The following is a 21250-nucleotide window of genomic DNA, read 5'->3' as shown; positions in this document are numbered from 1 at the left end:
ATAAAATCAGCAAGGTATTTAGAGTTAGTCATTATTTACGAAAACTGACTTTCCTATTTAGAAAAAAAAGGTTTTTAACCTCTTAAGGACATATGACGGAATTTTTCCGTCATAAAACAATTGAGCAAACTGAAAGCTGTGTCCTTAAAGGGTTAACTGATTTCTCTTAAACAGCCAATCCAGTTGTGGAACTCAGCAGCACATTCTCCCAAAGAATATATTCCCTGATATATAACAGCAAACATGCCTTAGTTGTAGCACAACTATTGAGGATATCAAAGATCAAACCCAAATAAAAAAAATAAAAAAAATTCTATCTCTAGATTGTCCTTTTTGTTTGAGCAAAGGTAAACTCTAAACTAGAATATAATCCAACAACTAAGGTAAGAAGAGGATATATACTATATGGTCAAAAGTATGTGGTCACCTATCACACCTATATTAGCTTGTTGGGAATCCCATTCCGAAACCATGGACATTAATATGAAATGGACTCCTTCTTTGCAGCTATAACAGCTGCAACTCTTTGTACCCATTCAGCCAAAAGACTATTTGTAAGGAAGGCACTGATGTGAAGGTCTGGCTAGCAAACATCATTCCAGATTAAATGGGATTGAAGTCAGGGCTATGTGGGTTGTGTTCCTCCACACCAAACTTGCTAAACCATGTTTTCATGTACCTTGATTTGTGCATAGGGGCACAGTTATACAGGAAAGGGCCTTCCACGAACTGTTGCCACAAAGTTGGAAGCACCCAAATAACTAAAATGTCTTTGTATTCTGTTACAATAAATAACGGCCCTTTAATGGAACTAAGGGGCGTAGCCCAAGCGCTGAGAAACAGTCCCAGACCATTATCTCTCCTCCACCAAACCTACAATAGACAGCCAGATTCTTCCATCAGACTGCCAGATAGTGAAGCATGATTTATCAAATCATAGAACACATTTCCATTGTTTCAGAGTCCAGTGACAGTGTCCTTTAAACCACTCCAGCCAACTATTGACATTGTGCAAAATGAGGTGAGGCTTGTGTACAGCTGCTTGAGCATGGAAAATCATTTTGTGAAGCTCTTAATACAAAGTTTTTGTTGATGTTTCATCTAGAGGTAGTTTAGAACATTGCAGTGAGTACATTTCTATTGTTCAAAGCAAAATAGAAAACCAAACTCATGTGAAACCATTTCAGACAAACACAAAGTGCAAGAATGATGAAAAAAAGTGTAAATAAAAATGTTGCTTTCAGAGTGGCATACTAAAAGAATAATTGATTTGATTCTACTTTCTGGACCTGGTCATTTCATTTCAATTAAAGAAAACAGGTAAAATGAGTATTAATCGATATATAACAAAATATTAAAATGAAAACTGCTATAATGTCTGCTTTACTTTGTTAGGTAATAATTATGTATTTCCTGGAGCTAGAAATATATTTACATTTCATAAAAGTTGGAAACACATACAAAAGAGAAAAACTCAGTTACGCAAAATTGAAGTTAGTAACTGCTGTTATCCAAGCAGTGTTGAGGATAAAGTGTCAGAGTTCATTATTCTTGTCTGGAGGGTGTTGGGCGTGACTTAGAACCTGAGTGCATAAAATAACAGTAATGAATGTCCCCACTGCTGCCCAAGCGTGCTACCTTATTACCGGAACTGCTGAGGGATCTGAGATGCATGGGTAAACTGTATACCTTCTCCAAGTGCTCGTCTGTCCGCCGGTTCAGCTCGCTTGGCGTCCTCGTAGGCAAATTCAATATGCAAGGCGTCTCTACTGCCCGCTTCTGACCGGGCACTGTCTCCTATAGGCTGATTAGTTCTGTCACTCACCCTGAACCACTCGGCTGCATGGATCCAACCACAAATTCCACCAATGACTGCAAAGATACTGCACACACCTTCCCACAGCTGTAACTCCAGGAAGACTGACCAAAATCGAAAAAGTAGAGAGTGAAAATCCTGGGAGTTATGATAAAAACGTCCATGAAGGGAAAATCTACATTTTACCCCATACAGGTACGGGGCAAAATAATAGAAACTTTGTATAATAGGGTTGAGCAAGATCTCATTGCTTTAAAAGGTACCAATAAATGGCCTAAGAGTAACCTGAGTTTCAGGGAGAGGACAGCAGTCAAGGAGTTAAAGGATAACAACTGCATTACAATATGCAAAGCCGGGGGCGTGTCCGGGCTATGGCCCAAGATGGTCGCTAAACTGAAGACTCTGCTCAGAAATTTACATTCTGCCATGTAATCTACATTTGTCTTCGCATCATCCACTGCTGTACTTTGTAATATCATACAGAGGAGATTATACTGAAGCGGATGATACCTATATTTCTACTGTATATATAGCAGATCGTTCAGGCCGGACCGCTTAGAATCCTGGCAGCTCGAATAGAGAGGATACTCAGCACCCCCCCTGGGTTACCAGGCATGAAGAGAATGCAAAGCAACTCTCTTAACCCCTACATTAATAAATCAGAGTAAGCCAACAATCACTTTGACCATGGGGGCAGAACTATACGCCACAATAAAAGCGCTATTTGCTGAGTCTGAGCGACTAATAAATTACAGATTTGATCGCCTTGTAGCAATAGTGGGAGTCCAGTGCACTGAAGGGGACTCTTCTGGGTCTGATACGGCGAAATAATTGAAAGGCACAGACCCGGCAGATGCTGGAGATGTTTCCTGGGAATGCGTCTCACCTGAAATGGAGCAGTTCAAAGATGGCGCCTCTGAGATAACTCTAGCAGACACATGTCGATCGCTGGTCATGCAGGATCGAGAATCACTGACATCGAAGAAACACACAGGCGTGGGCGGAGGGCCCGCCTTTGTCAGTGTATGGAATATTGCAGAAGCAGCGGATGCTTACCTGGGTAAAGATTGCCAGGCTGGTGTCGCCTGGGGGGTCGCAACAGGGAGAGTGGCCGGCTCCTGGATATGTGGCCCCGCTGGTGATCATGGGCTGCGGGCGGCCTGTAGTTGTACTGTGGTCTACAAAGACTCAGGTATGAACTTGGCTATAAAAATAACTGTCCGGGCATTAGAAGGCACTCGCTGCTGTGGTGTCCTCCTGAGAATTGGTGTCGGGTGAAATTTCCAGCATGGTAGGAACCTGGGACCTGCAGGCTCGATATAACATAATATGACAGAATAAAGTAACTAGCTTCTGCATGATATACCCCCTGGAATTTAGGAACTGGGCACTTTTAATGATAGCTGTAAAGTTTGATGATGAGGCCCACCATGCTATAACTTTTGCTATTGGACTCCTGCAGATTGTACCAGTCTTAATGTACTTATTCCTTGGATTGTTGTACTATGCTTAATCTACATGTCTATGAGAGCCATATTACACAAATGTATATATTGAAGTGTGAACATGTATATATAGTTCTTCCATAAAATACGAATGCATATCTAAGGTTCCCATAATGTTCAGGGCAATATCTGAAGATGGGTTATGAATGCAAATATGTAATCCTCCTATGCTATGAAGAAGGGGGGTAAGGTCCAAGAGAGGCCTCTATGAAGTTAGGGGGTTAACACAATGACTGGTTTAATTAATCCCTCACAGTGTATCCTGTATATGCTTTTGATGAGTCAGTTAAAACAATATTATCTGACAAACTGGTGTCAGGGGAAATCAGCAATTTAGAATTTGGTACACTTTATGGAGTACATTTAGAAACTGACAGCTTCATTTTTGGTATTCAGGATGGTGGTCCATATAGAAAAGTGTCTCCCCACAACAGTGATTAGAGCAATCTATACTTTCCCTGCTAGGGTTAAAATATCTGGGTTTTCCTGCTGCTGGGAAATGTGCTGATATAACATCCCCTTAGCAATTATGCAATTCATATGGTTTTAGTATATGGGGATTTCATTGTGGGGTTGCATACATAATAATGAGGTTTCACCATCCTTAGATGACCAGCAAGAGATGGCATAAACTGAGGAATCTTATTCATGACTGTTATATTCAGGATGGCATTTAGAAAATGTTAAAGTTATATTAGTTCTGTCTACTTTTTTCTTATCACAGTTGGTTTTTGATAATGCTTTATGAGGTATCTAACACGCCTAATTGTATGTAACATTGACCTTATGCTTATATGTCTTAGTTGTACTTAGTAGAGCATGTACTGTTAGGCAAACCTTAATTAATCTGAAGACCATGACATGGACACATAAAGACCTACTTTTTCCATTCCAGAGTTGAGACACGAAAGTTAGGTCTTGTAATTATTATTAATTAAGTTTCTTTTGATTTGTCCAAGTTGCAATGTTTATATCTAAAAAGAGGTGCTGCTCGTGGCTTAATACATTTCCCTCTAGTGAGGAATAACTATTGCTTATAGTTTCTAGGACATGTCTATATATTAAATGTACGAGTCTTGATGTATGCTTGTAGGCGTGTTGCCATGTCAACTGTTTGATTTCATCTCTGTATGTTCTTGCTACCTCAATAAAAATTATTTGGAAAAAAAAAATACGCAAAGCCGACAAAGGCAGCATGACTGTTGTCCTGGACCATGAAGCTTATGTCACGGAAGCCATCAGACAGAGAGATAAATACTCTATTCTAAGAGGGGACCCCACTTCCGTTTTCAGGAGGGAACTTGTGGACATTTTGGATGAGGGAGAGGAACATGGGTTTATTGATCCAGCAACCTTTGCATATTTGGTTCCATAGTTTCCAAAAATCCCCGCATTCCATCATTTCCCAAAGGTCCACAAGTCCCTCTCTGAGGTTAAGGGACGTCCCATTGTGAGTGGGGTGGACTCTTTGTTGTGCAATTTATCCGAGTGGATAGACAACATCCTACAGCCAATAGTGACCTCTCTGCCTTCTAAGCATGTGTTGCAGCTTATGGAGGAGGTAGTTTGGACACCTCATTCCAAATGGTTGACTGTGGATGCTGTCTCACTTTACTCGTGTATAAGAGATACATAGACGATCTGATCCTCATTTGGACAGGTACACAAACCCAAGTCAAAGAATTCTTCACATATCTTAATCAAAACGATTTGAATCTTAGATTCACTTTTGAATTTAATGATAAGACCGTTAATTAAGGAATTCAGTTCTTTTTGGGACCAGCTGCCATCCTATGCATGTCCCTGAAGCTATTGCTAAAGGGGAGATGATCCGACTCAAAAGAAATTGTTCGGATGTAAATGACTTTAGGACACTAGCTAGGGATCTTGAATCTAGATTGCAGCAGAGGAAATACCCCCAAAAATGCAATTTGCAGGGCTAAACAGTCTGTGACTACTAGGACTAGAGATAGTCTCCTGACTGATAAGGGAGGTACCGATACTAAACAATTCAATGGAGTTACTTTTGTCACCACTCATAGTGGTCAATACAATGATATTTGCTCAATTGTACGAAAACATTTCAAAATTTTACATGCAGATGACAAACTAGTTGACACAGTCAAGAGTGGAGTTAGGTGTTCATATAGAAAAGGTCCCACTTTAGGTTCCCTACTATCACCTACTTTGTTGCCTACAAATACTAAAGATTCTTGTGCCTGGATGAGACCCCAGGGCATGCACAAATGTGGTCACAACAAGTGCAAACCTTGTGACTATGTGAGGACAGGAAATACCATTTCAAGCTATGTCACAGGCAAAACTTACAATATAAAATCACTCCTGAACTGCACTTGTAAATATGTTATATACATATTAAACTGTTCCCAATGTCAAATTCAATACATAGGTCTCACTTCTAGGGATGTTAACACCAGAATTAGGGAACACCTGTCTTCTTTCACCCCAGCCAAATCAAGTACCCCGGTAGTACAGCACTTTGGAGGATATCATGGTGGCAATCTCTCCACTTTCTCATGGAGCGCCATAGAGAAAGTGCATAAACCTAAAAGAGGTGGTTCTATTGATCGTATATTGGAGTTGAGGGAGGCATTTTGGATCTTTACACTGGGCACACGGATTCCCAGTGGCCTCAACTCCAAATACGACATTATGAACTTTTGGTGATTCCGTTTCCTCCCCACTCACTCAATTCCCCTCCTTTTCTCTAGCAGGAGTGTTTTTTTGTTTTTTGTCTTTGTTCTTGATTTCATATAACTTATATTTTTACTTTTACATTTTCTATGTTTATGGCCCCCAGTATCAACACAGCACAGGGTATCTCAACCAGTTGTATTCAATCTTATAATATTGTTCTCTAGCATTTCTAGCTCTTTATATGTCCCATAGGACCTGTACCCTTAAGATTGATCTAACAAATATGTTCAAACATTATTCAGATTACCTACGTGGCTCCAATTGCCAGTATAAGGCATAGACTATATAACGTATTTTTCTTATATTTGTTGCCACAAATGGTACCCTTTTTCTCTCTTATTTCTGACACCCTCTCTCCCTCTAGTGATCATATATCAGGCGTATAAGAGGGGTCAAGCTTGCAACATTTTTCCATCCAGGGAGGTTGTGGGGTTAATGTTTTCAGCAATATGTAATTTGTTTAAGCATCAGGTGTGTTCTAACGTTTTTAACCTATCAGATCTTATGTATTTGTATTTAAAGGGGTGTGACACATAGCACTACAGGCTATGACTACGGCTACAAGCCGAAACGCGTAAGCCAACTAGTGCCACACCTGGTTGCTATTTCTTTTTGATATGTGTGCCTTTTCAATTTTAACTAATCTTCAATAAAAGACGTTTTTATTATAACTCCCAGGATTTTCGATCTCTACTTTTTCCAGAGAGCGCCATAAAACATGTTGAGATATGGGCATATTCTAAAAGGGCTAATATTTTAAAATAATTTTCAAAAATAAGAAAAATTACTTACATAGCTGTGCTTTCTGGGGTAGACCGATCCACCCCCCTTATCAGTGTTTAACATCAGAAACACAGGCATTGTATTTCAACTGAGTTCACAGCAGCTTATTTGCTTCTAGGCATGCTCCAGCAGAATATGAGTTTTAAAGTCTTGCATTCTACCATATAAATGGTGGATATATATGTAGCCATAAAAGGAATTGTGTGGGGGGAGTTAGAGCTGTACTTAAAAGAAAGGGTTAATGGTGAGGCATTGCAGTATAAATTTGCAGGTAAAGTAATTAAAGTACATATTATTATATTTTGTCTCTACCCCAACTTGTTTTATGTCCCTTTAACACAGGTTGTATTTCCCATATGAGTGTCCACATCAAATACTTGAGGGCCACAAACATGTCAGAATTTAAACATCTGTGTTTTGATCACAAATTAAGTGTGTATATTACTATTTCTCAAATAGAATGAGTGCAAAATTCTGGCTATAGCATTTAATAACTGGAGTTTTGAACTAATTTTAAGATTGTATGCAAATGTCCAAATCCTGTTTGAAAGGGAATATTACATATCTCAATGGGCTCCAGTTAGCAAACTGTAATAGCAGCTTCCGAGCCCCAGCATTCCAGGTTCATTTGAGTGAGCCTGAAACGCTAGTTAAGTAGCAGTGGTATTAAGACATCTCCATCGTTTTACTAGTTTATGTTTCTACTTCAATATAATTTATGTCACTGTTCCTCCATGAGCCAGTTATAGTTTGTGAATTGCAACTACATTTTTGTATAGCCTCCCTGTACATTTTTGTATAATGTTTTTGCATGACGTGTGCTACTGTCACTTGTTTAGCCATGCAAGCCTTTATTAGCACAAAATGATCCCGTCATAGAAATGTGTACTTAAAAATTCATATATAATTTAATTAACCTAGATATAGCAAACCCAGTCCTATAAAAACGTTTTTTTCTTTTCAAAATACATTCAAAAATATTTCAAAAACAATAGAGGATCTTATTTTGAAGAATAGATGAAAACTTTAAGACATAAAAGTGCTATCTGACAAGCAAAGCATTTAAAATATGATTAAAAACTTACAAACGTATTCCTCATTTCCATAGATGGTTTGACTACCTCCAAATGTCCCACTTCATAATGCATCACAAAGATAAACCAAACTTAGTCCGGACTTTAAAACCATTTGAACACCTATGTTGGGCCACCCAACCCATGAAAGGCACACTATCAGCAATATATAAAATCCTGATAGATACCCATTCTAGACAACTCCCATCATACACCAAAGCATGGGAAACAGAGCTAGGAGTTGAGGTGACAGGTGAAACATGGAACAAGATCTTCCAACAGATGAGTAAATCGCCATCCTCTATGAGTATAACAGAGACCAATATGAAATTATTAGGACGCTGGTACCTTTACCCTAGCAGACTTGCTAAAATTTATAAACACTCCGACCCACACTGCTGGAGAGCCTGTAAACAGATGGGCACATTATATCACATTTGGTGGGATTGTCCCACTCTACAACCATTTTGGAAGCAAATACACAAAGAGATCCAAGTTGTTCTCTCACATAATATACCTTACAACCCCATTACCTTACTATTTAATTTCCCCCCTAAGATTAAATGTAAATATAAACTAACACTCCTATACATCATGTTAAGTAGCGCGAAGCAGTTAATCCCGAGGCTCTGGAAACAACAAACAATTCCTACAATAGGAAGTTGGAGACAAAATGTTACTTCCCTTTTATCCTTAGAAAAATACCATTATCAAAAAACAGGCAGGATGGACTTCTATTGTGCTTTAATGATTTTCTGGGAAACACATATCTATACAATAAATAAGAGTCCCTAACATAGTCTAACAACCAAGTATAAATAGGACCTGATTGACCTCACGACCCCGAGACACACATAAATCAAGTGCGTCTACTCCTCTGCGCCTCAAAGAAATACACCAAAGTTATGTTATTATAACCTTTATTGTTTATATCCTTATTTTACATTTAAAGCTGTTATAGATTTTAAACAGGAAAAGAACATTTTACATGCATTATGGTCTGCATAATATTTGACAGAGAAATGGAAATACTTATTTTCTAAAGATCTTCACACTAACTAATTTGTTTGTATTTTCATAAAAATGTAAAATGAACAACCTGTATTGTTATATTGTTTTTGATTCAATAAAGCTTTTTGAAAACTAAAAAAAAAAAAAAAAAAAAAAAAAAAAAAATTAAAAACGTTTTTTGTACTATATAAGCCTTTGGAAATATAAAAGGCTTCTGTTAATGTTATCACTTCTAAAGGGAATTGCATTCATGTGTAAGTGAATACTATGAGCAGCAGTGACAGCGGGTATTAGCTTATATTTTGAATATTACTTTGAATATTACTTTATGCCCGTTAAATAATTAAAAATATTCCAACAGCATTGAATATGGTTGGTAGATTTGGTATTCTAAAACCCTTTTTCACATACAATGCCTAAGGACTAGGTTATGAGTAGAGCGCATATTTGCGTTTCCGCAAACCAGTAATCTGCGCTCTATTTTATTATTTATGTGCATGCAACTGAGAGCGAAATTATGGTTGAGAAGTGTACATATTGCTCCTTCACGATCGGATCCTCACGCTCAAAAGCATTCTCAATCACTGTTTAAATTTTCCCTAATAAACTTCGATATCAACAGTCTAACAGCCACAACTTGCGTAACCCCAATCACAACTATATAATAATATATATGTTCATGAATGTATACACATATATTTATATGTGTATTTATGTATGAATATACAAATATAAATACATAAATATGTATGTATATATTGATAAATAAATATATATATATATATAAATATATATATATTTAAAGAGATTTCTATGTTTATAAATGTGTCACATAGGATCCCTATGTAAAAGCACTTTCAGGTCATTTTTTTTTTTCTAACACCTCACCTCTCCTCATTTTGAGCACTTATAACTTACCTGCGCAATATTTTTATGAAGCAATTTTTATCAGACAGTGTTATTATGAGTGGTACTGTACATTATAATGAATATTTAAGGTGTTTTGTGCAACTTTTTCTCTGAGATTGTGGTGTTTACCAATGCGCAAAAAGCATTTTGCAACCTCGCAGCTGCATTTACTACCCACTTGTAATATGAGTAGTTTTTAGGTGCACAGGAAAATGTGCATTTTTGACCCAACGTGAATGCACAGGAGTGTTTCACTCCAACTGTAATCTAGTCCTAAATACATAAACAAATCAAGTATAACCATACTACAGTCCTTATCACAAGCCTTTTACAAAAACGTTATTTTCATAACAGGGTCCCAATTAGAGTTAATTATGCTATTTTGTCACAGTAGCTGAGAACCAACAATGTGAAAAACATAAGCAGGCTCATTAGCTAATTTCTAATAAAAGCTAAAGACATCACCGTAAAGAGCTTTGAATAGTGGTGCCAACAAGGTTAATAAATATCACATATACAATTCCCAATGTAATAATTAGTGAACCTGTAAACAGGGTTATTAAATGAATTGAAATTCAGTATCTACAGCACTAACCTGGATAAAAAAAATGTACTTCTTAAATCTAAGAATAATATTTTAGCACAAGCGTGGTATGCAAAACAATGCATGTTTTTCTATCCAAATTATGTTATAATTATTTTAAAACATTTAGCCGCAGATTGCAATTGGTGTGCTAATGATAGTGTGGGAGTAACGCTAAGTTGCGCTAACATTAGCGTGCTATTTGATATTACAATTCCATGGTTAATCTCATATCCCAGAGATGGTTTAGTTCAGCTGACATCGCTCTAGCACAACCTATGCTTTAAATGGTTATTGCAACCTTGCTATAGTGCAAAAGCGAAAGCCAAAACTGCACTAGAATATTTAGTGTGGCTTGAGACCAGAAGTAAAGTGTAAGGGTTAAAACAAAACATATCAAAAACATATAAAAAATATATTACACTCATATATACACTTTTTATTAAAAACAATCATTTTAATATCAATAAAAAAATTTTTTTAAATGTTACAAAGGATATAGTATGGTAAGGTGTTTTGACTTTTGACTGTATATATGTCTAAATTTGTGTATGTGTGTATGTATACCTGTCTATATATGCATATACATGTATATTTATGTGTGAATAGGTGTATATATGTATGGTAAATGCCCTGACTACAAAAAAAAAGCCTGTTTAAAAGATCCAAGGTCACAGGGTCAAATCCCGGCAGGGCCAACTCAGCCTTTCATCATTCCGAGGTCGATAAAATGAGTACCTTTAAATTGGGTAATAATAACAACTATTACTATTCAGCTGCCGATTTGGTGAATTCCGAGAGCGAGCGCTGAAAAAGCACTTTGAGTCCCACTGGGAGAAAGGTGATATATAAATACTAGTTATTATTATTATTATATTAACACATATATAGACATACAGTATATATAAACTTTTGAGCCCTTCACAGTCAAATAAACAAAATATGCAAAATAATGTTTATTATGTTTAAATGTGTTTTAATGTGTTTTGAACAGAAATACTTGAAATTCATGTTCTTCACGTAGAAAAAAATGTTATTTTATTTTTTAAATATTTATATATATATATATATATATATATATATATATAAACTGTATGTACAATATATATATATATATATATATATATGTAGATATATATTTAAAAATATATATAAAAATATATATAAAAATATATATAAAAAAATAAAAAAATATATATATTTAAATATATGGATTGATGGTGCTTATATATAACCCTCCTGTAATTAAATTATTATATTATTATTATTACATTTAGTTGTGCTTGATGACTGGCGGTCATCAAGCACATCTAAATAAAAGAGCAAAAAGAAAGCAGGTATGGAACTAAATGAACACATGCAAAAGACAGACCGTGCCTCTCTCAGTTAGTTTAGAGATGGGATTTATTGCAACATTCCTGCACCTCAAAAAACCTTTGAGGGTAATATAAACATGTGTACAAGAATAAAAAGCATATACATTCATATATATACAAAAAATAACCTATCTGCAGTCAACAGAAATGTCCATGCACCGGTGCATAACAAAAACTCTCAGGCTATCCACAATTATAATGTTATAAGCATCCCCTGTGATGTCCTGAATTAATAGTGCTGCATTAATTATGGCCTGTGGCATTTACTTGCTAAGATTACATCACTTAAGATTACATCACTTGACAGTCCGTACTGGACTTGTTTCTCCATCATATAGATTATTTGGGATGCACCTGGATTCTCTCCCAGCCATTAGAACTGTCTCTCTGGATAATTGCAAACATAATAGTTTTTGTTATGCACCGGTGGATGGACATTTCTGTTGTCTGCAGATAGGATACGTTTGGTATATATGAACATGTATGCTTTTTATTCTTGTACACACATGTCTATATTACCATCAAGGGTTTTTGTAGGTGAAGGAACATTACAATAAATCCCAAGTCTATACTAACCCAGTGCGGCATGGTCTTTCTTTTATGTGTCTTCATTTAGTTCCAAACCTGCTTTCCTTTTGTTCTTATATATATATATATATATATATATATATATATATACAGTATATATACAGTATATATATATATATATATATATATATATATATACAGTATATATAGAGCATTTTCTTCTATGTGAAGAACATAGGAATGTGAAGTATAGCTTACACACCACTGGGTTTAGCGCAGTTGATCCAGTACAGTGTCAGGTTAGCGTGTGAGATATAACTAATTGTGGGTTTTTCCGTGCGCCCCATATGGAAAAAGGTTTGCGTGGTTGTGATATCTGAAGTCCTGAGTTTAGTGTGCCTAAGTCTTTTTCTCTTGCGCTAAATTTTACTTTCAACTTCTAATATGCATGCTAATCTAGCCACAAAAAATTTAACTTGAGTGAAGGTAGTGCACATGCAAAAACAAAAAAAAATAGTACACCACTTGTTGGCCCTTATTTTGTGTGCAGATCTCTTGCAATGCAGAACTTAATTGCAGATATACACTATTCATATCTAAAAAAATAGCTTCTTTTTTTTCCAAATCCTTGAATACAATTCAAGAAATGAAGTGTACTCAAACCAAGAGCTTGTAGTATAAGAGCCATGTACATAAACATTTAAGCTACATGTGCTGTGAAAATGTTCTAAGTTTAGAGCTTTGCAGTAAAAAGAATGATAAATTGGTAAATTTGTGTCCTAAGCTATTTTGGTTTATGAGCCAGGATGATTTAACTTCATAAAACATCAAAAACTAAATTAGACCATTGTCCATCTTAGATGTATTGTACTCACCCTGATGATCTAAAGCTTTCCGCTCATCATCTAAAAGGATCCAGTAGAACTATGAAGTCCATAAAAGGATGATTTAAACATTTTACACTTTTAATTGTGTATCTTGATAAGTGATATAACCTATATTTCTGTATGTGATTGCAACATACGTACATAAAGAAAAGTGATCAATGATTTAAGCATTTAAAAAGCATATTTAACGTAAAAACCTGATTCATATTATGCATAAGAAATTGTATAAATACCGTAGTACACATCTAAATAGGTGAATATTTACATTATTCCATACAAATTGTCCTTAAATTATGTTTAAGAAAAAGTATTCAATTAAGACGGTTAAATGTACTTAAAGGGACAGTGTACTATAAAATTATGTTTATAATTCTCATACAGATGTATAAATGTATGAGAATTTTCTCTTTTAGCTTTATCTTTTATATGAAATAGCTGTTTCACAAACCAATGAAATGGGCTGAGCTTCCAAGGACAAAATACCCCATTTGCCTATCTCTCCATATTTATTCAAAATCCTCATTAACTTATCTCTATATAAACAGTGAGAGCAAATTGTACCCTTTGAGTTTGAGTCAAAATAGGAATTGTGCTTATTAAAGTAAAGATAAAAAATATATGAATGTGAAACTAGGAAAGAATACAAAGGAAAATACGGTAAAAATTAATAATAATTTGATTTGTTTGTGCTTCACAAAAATTGTCGCTATCATTGCCAGATGCACTTTTTCCCATTTGTTATCCCCTGCAAGAATCTACATTCTAGTGAGCTTTATTACTTTCTATAAAGGTAGCATCTTGAAGGGAATTTAAAATGATCAGTTAGAACTATGAAGTCCATAACGGTATGATTTAAAGGCACGTTTTACACTGCTAGCTGTGTATCTTGATAAGGGATGTTTCAAAATCATTCTAGTGAGCTGTTTTACTTTTTATGAATGTAAGCTCACAACTTGAAGAGAATTCCAGGTTCAGCCTCTTTTCTATATAACTCTAGGAAGTTTACTCATGTGAAAGTGGGTGTCATACTTCTATCTATCTATCTATCTATCTATCTATCTATCTATCTATCTATACACATATACACACATACAGGTCTTAAAAATTGTACTAGTCCCGGAAGAGCAGAGTTAAGGATTTGCTAGATTATATTAGAATATCTAGGTGTCCGGCTAGATAAGAAAATTCTGGTGATGCATAGATCTGACTTTTTCTTTTTTTCTTTTTAATCCTCATACTTAATAAACATGTTATTAACTATTATAATTATAAAGTAAATGTGGTTTTAAAAAGCATAGTTATCCCAATTTAATCTATGCGGCTATGCTTAGCTATAAAGTAAGTTATAAAAGCAACTAATTAAAAAAAATCTATACCTTGCATGTTTTTCTATATGTTAATATATTTCAAGAAATCTCTAAGATCTCAAATACAATGTTAATAATAATTTTATAGTGATACTGTGCTTAGATGCATGCTTACTATTACAACTGCTAACAATCTGAGGGTGTGACCATTCTAATCTTTAAATAGCACAAGAGACTTGAGATTGGCAGCCCAGAAGAAGCCCCATAAATGCTGATGGGAGGGTGAAACGCGTGTCAGCAGGGCAAAGCCTGCTGCTAAGTGGAGTCCAGCAGAAATTGATGCCTAACTGGGTGTCAGACTTTGTACAGTATTTTGAAATCTGGATACAAAGGACAAATAATGCCAAGGTGGAAGTTGTCACCTACACATTATGCTACAATACGATGGTGAGAAATCCTCCGTTATATGCCGGGGAGCAGCTTGGATTTTAAATGCTGCGGAAAGGTAAAAATCATAATGTGTCTGAGGACTGAGTGACGTAATTAGCCACACTTTATCAAATAGTGTTTGGCTAGCCATGGGAATATACAATGAATGTAGAAAGTACTAATTTTTGCATCTTGCTAATTTGTTTATGCCTTACCAGCTACAAAGATTAATTTTTTCTACTAGTGAACTGTGGCTAAACTGGTCCATAACCATCCTTATCTACTAACAGCTTCAGCTAAAAACTATTGCAAGGATAAATCAAGTGCACAAGTGAACTGTTGACAATATATCTAACCTACTAACAAATTGCAGAAATGTCATGGTTCTTGATGATCATGTACTATATTTACTGCAATTTCCCACTGTTGCTTGGCTGATGTTGATGCTGTTTTAATTGATACCATAGATCTCATTTGAAACCCATGTGAAAGTTACCCACCAGTGTAAAGGGGTTCACTGTCGGTTATGTGTTGCTAGTCCTATCAATACAGTGGATACACTACTAACTGGTCCTTTAAAGGGACAGTCTACTTGAAAATATTTATTGTTTAAAAAGATTGATAATACCTTTATTACCCATTACCCAGTTTTGCATAACCAACACTGTTATATTACTACACTTTTTACCTCTGCGATTACCTTTTATCCAAGCCTCTGCAGACTGCCCCCTTATCTCAGTTCTTTTTATCAGACTTGCATTTTAGCCAATCAGTGCTGACTCCACAGAAGTGGTTCAGCCCCCTGTGTAGCACTTGTTGATTGGTGGCTACAATTAGCTACCAGGCGCTGAACCAAACGTTGGCCAGCTCCTAAGCTTACATTGCTGCTTTACAAGTAAAGATTCTAAGAGAATTATTTTTTTTTTATAAAAGTAGTAAATAAGAAAGTTGCTTGAAATTGCATGCTCTATCTGAATTATGAAAGAAGACAATTGGGTTTCATATCCCTTTAAGACTCCAAGAAGGAGAAATTAGTTTTATAACAGGTTTAATCCTGACTAAAGCCTGAACACAACTGTGAATATCAGGAAGATTAGCAATCTTCCAATGATATTAAACTGAAAAAGCAGAAATCTGACCTCTGAGAGAACTATCGAATGCACCCTTATCAAGACAATGATCAAGAAATTACGAAATCCTTGGAATTCTAAAAGAATGCCAAGAAAAACCATGATCCAACAACCACAAAATGTAGGCCTTCCAAATCTTATGGTAGATTTTTCTAGTCACAGGTTTACAAGCCTGAGTCAAAGTCTCTACCAGAGGTCAGGAAGTGTAACCCTCAGGAGTAATGAATCATGCACTCTCACCATCTGTATGAAAGAAAAAGTAAATTTGGTAACAAAATGACAGTGACTATCCTTGACTGCTGCAGCAATGACCCCAGATTGATTCCTCCAAATAAGTGGTGAGGGAAATATGGGATTAGAAATACCATTTATAATCCAGTTAAAATACCAAAAACCACAATTTCTTTACCAAATTCTTCATTAATAACACTCAGTATTTTTATAGATTTTTTTCTACGATAACCTTCTTGGCTCTAGTAGAATTTAACCCATTCTAATGTTTCTAATGTACACTAGATTATTCTTTGCATACATGTTTTGTAGATGATCTATTTATATAGCCCATCTGGGAGTGTTTTTGAGAAAATGTATAGCTTTGCTTTTTTTTAAATAACATTGTACTGATTTTCAGACTAATAACCAAGCCCCAAAGTTTAGATGTATAGTGATTTATATGGACTCCGGGTTGTATAATGGGTCTTTTCATATGCACGGTAAGGGGGAGGGTCTGCCTGTTCCTTATTCCCCAGCCCTTTTTACTGGGTGTCCCAGCCTAAACTCATCAATAGTTCTAAACTGGGAGCGTAGTTCTAAACTGGGAGTGTCTAAGGAAGTGTTTAAACAGTTTTATACTGGATTTTTATATCAGTTTCTCTGCATAGTCTTCTTTATAGTAGTGTATATTACATACAATTATATGAATATTTGTGTATACTGTTTGATGTTATTTATGACTATTAAACCAATACTTACTTGCTTTGTCTATCCATGCTTGCCAATCGTAGACTTTCCCATCTGGAATTAAGAAGATTCAACTGTTCTTGAATTTCATTTTCTTCATCATCTGAAAGCTTCCCAGAATTCAACAATCGACTTCCAGCTTGCAAAACATTACCAACATTTCCCTGATGAGATGTTAATTCCATCATAAAGTTCTAAAAAAATTTGCACAAATTAATAATTAATAAAATACATATGGCAATTATCATATTTTTAGCTAAAACCAGGTACTGAGTAAGGTATAAAAAGGGGGTTCATGCTCTAGTCAATACATTTAGATATATCCAAAGACCAAACAAAAGTGTTGGATTTAATTATTGTAACTGAAAAATTAAGCCATTAAATCTACACTATTAAAACTAATTTTATCACATTTATCACACATAGGGCTAGATTACAACTGGAGTGGTATTTAGTACTCCAGCTGAAGCTTAAGCTTCACTAGAAGTCTGGTGGCACACGTATTACAAATTGAAGGAAGAAGTTTGCGTGCAAGTGAAACCCAATGCGCGCTAAACAAAGGACTTTGAATATCACAACCTCGTTAACTTTTTCTCCCCATAGACTTCAATGGAGAGTGCAGAAGAAGGAAAAACTAACACTTATTGCTTGCACTCTAACCCGACAGGAGTTATTAATATTTCATGTTTTAATGTACTTCACATACAGAAATGTTTTATGTTTATTGCAAATGTATATTTCTATATATATATATATATATATATATATATATATATACATACAAATACCTATACCTATATATCTATTCCTTTATAGTGGTAGATATCAATTTTATATTAACGCTATTGGATACATATAGAAATGTATATTTAATAATAAAAAATATTTTTTTTCTATGTGAAGAACATAGGAATGTAAAATATGCGTGACACGTCTGGTTTTCGTGCTTTATGTCTAATGCGGTGTCAGGTAAGCGAACATGAAGAATTAGGTATCTAAAGGCACGTTATTAAAATATTAAATATTTAAAAAATATTAATAATTATTAAAAAATGATATAGATACTATATATATATATATATATATATATATATGTATGTATATATATATATTCTATGTATTATTAAGAATATTTTACAGTAGCTATAATAATTTTAAATAATTATTAATATTTTTTAATATTTTATATTTTCAATACTGCACCTTAAAATACCTTACTCTTCATGTGCGCTAACCCGACACCACATTAGACCTAAAGCACAAAACCTGAAGAGTGTTACGCATATTTTACATTCCTTTGTACTTCACATAGAATTTTATTTTTATTATTAAATAAATTTATATATATATATATATATATATATATATATATATATAGTATCTGATAATGGTATTGTAAAGCATATATTTATACCTATATATCTATAGGAATGGTTATATAGGTATATTCCTGTAAGTAAAACATTTCGAAATGTTAAGTATGTATAGTAAAATATATATATATATATATATATATATATATATATATATATATATGTACACACATAAATACATATATATATATATATATATATATCCATAAATGACTCTTCTCCTCAAATATATTTATGTATATTGTCACGGATACCAGACAGCTAAGGCTATCCCCCACCCCCCTACAACCTCACCCCTGTTGTTTCTCAGTGGTTTTGGGCTCCTCAGAGCAACCACAATCTCTGGAAGCTGTTTGTTTGCTTGTTTTGGCTTGTTTTTGTGTTCAGATAAGAGTTGGTTTATGACCAGGAAAACCCTCCTAGGCTGGACGGGCTCCTGGAACTCCCGGTCGGACGTCTCACAACGGACACCCGCCTAACCCCTCTCAGGCTGGCCAGGCTCCTGGAACTCCCGGTTGGCAACAGGAGAGCAGAACACCCGCTAAATTTAACCCAGGTCGCTTCAGCAACCATGTGCCCCAGAGCTCCGCTCTTTTGGGGATTAGTAGCCCATGGGGAGTACAAGGGGTGGGGGAATTGCCGGAGGGGAGCTCCTTTGGGAACCGGGGGTTTTGGACACCCCTAACCCCATAATTTCAACTGACTGTAACTCCGGTCCCCAGTTACGAATCATGCTGATTTTTGGACTGTGAAATCTGGGGACCGAGAGCTTTAAAATGACACTGCTCCACTGGGATCACCCCGAAACCACCACCCATAGGTATTGAGATTATGAGGGACTGTGGCTCCTATGGAGGTGCTGGTCAGTCTGGAGGGACGGGAATGGCGGGAAAATTGTGGGATTGTCCTTTGTGTTATCAAGATGAGCTGTGTGTATAAAAAGGAGTGTATGTTTTACAATAAAATTAGTTCCTGTTTAACCTAAATGCTAATCTGTCTAGCTATTTAGGTGAGCTCCAGCTAAAATCACTTTCCTGAGACCAATCAGAAAAGTTAATTCTGTTATAAACTGTCCAAATAGTATCCCAAATGCCTCTTTTCACTTTGCTGCTCTCAAAGATAAATATTATAGCAATTAATTCTATATTGATGAATAAAGGTTTATATTGTCTGAGTTTTAATTGATGTTAATGTATTTGTTTTAAATCAGTTTTTTTATTTTCTATAATTGTTATAATTCCTATTTCTATTTAATTTGTATTCATTTCTTTCTCTGTACTTTTTTTGGTTCTATTATTTGGTTTTATTGTGCTATTTTATTTTCTGGCCCATTTTGGGCTCATTCTTTGGGTTTCTTTTTACTCTGTCATTGTTTTTTGACAAATTTTGGTATTACTTTATATTTTTCTTCTTTGGGTATTTGGGTTTTAATTTTCTCTCTCTTTTTCTCCTTACCTCGGTTGCTTTTGGAGCTTTTATTTGTTTTCATCGATATTGTACTTTGTCAGCATAGCTCCGCTGCTGTGCGATATGCCGGTATCCATCTTCTTTGTGTGTTGTGCTTAAGCCATGCCCCTGGTGGTGACGCGTCCATTTTCTCTTACTGGTCTGATGTTGTTGTTTTTCCTGCCCTCCTCTCTCTTCAGACGGTCCGCCCTCACCTCATAAATTGTTACGATCACTGCAATTTGTTTCTTTCCAGACTCAGACTCAGACTTTGTTTCAATCCATAGTCGTTTTGCCCTGACTATTTTAGTTTCTGATAGTTTATATTCATATTAGTTTATTACAGTTTTTCTTGTGAAGTTTATTTAATTTAACAGATAAATTGTATTTTAACTTATATTTATTATATTCTTATTAGATTATTATTATTAAGTTATATCCATTATATTTTACACAAAAATGTCTGCAGATGAGTCTAACTCTTTTTCTGTGGAGTCTATTCCAGACAGGATAGACAATTCTATTAAAGACTTCAGAAGTAAGTTTAAGACAGCTATTGAATCTGTCAATGAGAATGCTAATTCTCCTAAAAAATAAATAATGAAGGAGCTTCTAGGCTGGGAAAACCAGACGAAAGAGTTCATTCTCGTTTTTCAAAGAATAAAATTGTTTCATCAGAATCAGATTCTGATGACGCAAATCCTATTAAAAAAAGCAGACAAGAGGAAAGTAGACTTAGTCTCTACATCTGAGTTTTCGAACTCCAGTATGAACACTGATGATTATTCTTGGCAATCTGTATATACTTAAGAGTTTTCAGACAGCTCTTCATATAATTATTCTCCTAAAAAGAAAAAATGCAAAAAGTCCATTAAGAAATCTATAAAGAGATTAATTGATAATGAAGGACAGGCATATTTGGATCCAGAAGATTTACAGCACCCTTGCTCCTCTAATTGGAGACCTTCTAAGAGGGTTACTAAATTTCTGGACCATTGTATGAGGAAATCTCTTTCAGTGAAAGCCAGGTCGACTCTCAGAGCAGAATGCCCTAGGCCAGATTTGCCTCATAAATCTTCTGTTACGCCAGAAGTGGATGAAAATATAGTAGAGTTTGTAGGTACAAAAAACTTTAACATTAAAAATGGGCCTGACACATTTTTAAAAGCATGCCAGGATAAATTCCTAGATGCTTTAGGATCACATACCAATATGTTTGAATTGACAGAAGAGGCTATAGTTAATACATCTATGTTGGATCCTTATATAATGAGACAATGGATTCAACAGTCTATTTATTTGATGGGAGATGCTAATACAGCATTATCTACTCAGTGTACAAGAATTATATTAAGCAAAATTGACCCAAAAATATTAGACTTTGTCCCTACAGAAATGGGACCTCAAGCTGAGGGT

General features: G+C 35.2%; 1 protein-coding gene across 1 annotated transcript in view; it reads right to left on the bottom strand.

Moving 5' to 3' along the window:
• The window catches only part of DMD (dystrophin), a 4487195-nt gene that overhangs the window by 3054224 nt on the left and 1411721 nt on the right, over positions 1–21250 (bottom strand). Inside the window, exon 11 of the mRNA XM_053707599.1 lies at positions 17028–17209. Within this exon, the coding sequence (XP_053563574.1) occupies positions 17028–17209 (182 nt within the window). The remainder of the gene's footprint in view (positions 1–17027; positions 17210–21250) is intronic.

The sequence above is a fragment of the Bombina bombina genome, chromosome 3 (assembly GCF_027579735.1).
Source record: "Bombina bombina isolate aBomBom1 chromosome 3, aBomBom1.pri, whole genome shotgun sequence".
NCBI lineage: Eukaryota > Metazoa > Chordata > Amphibia > Anura > Bombinatoridae > Bombina > Bombina bombina.
This window is presented reverse-complemented; position numbering and strand designations above follow the sequence as displayed.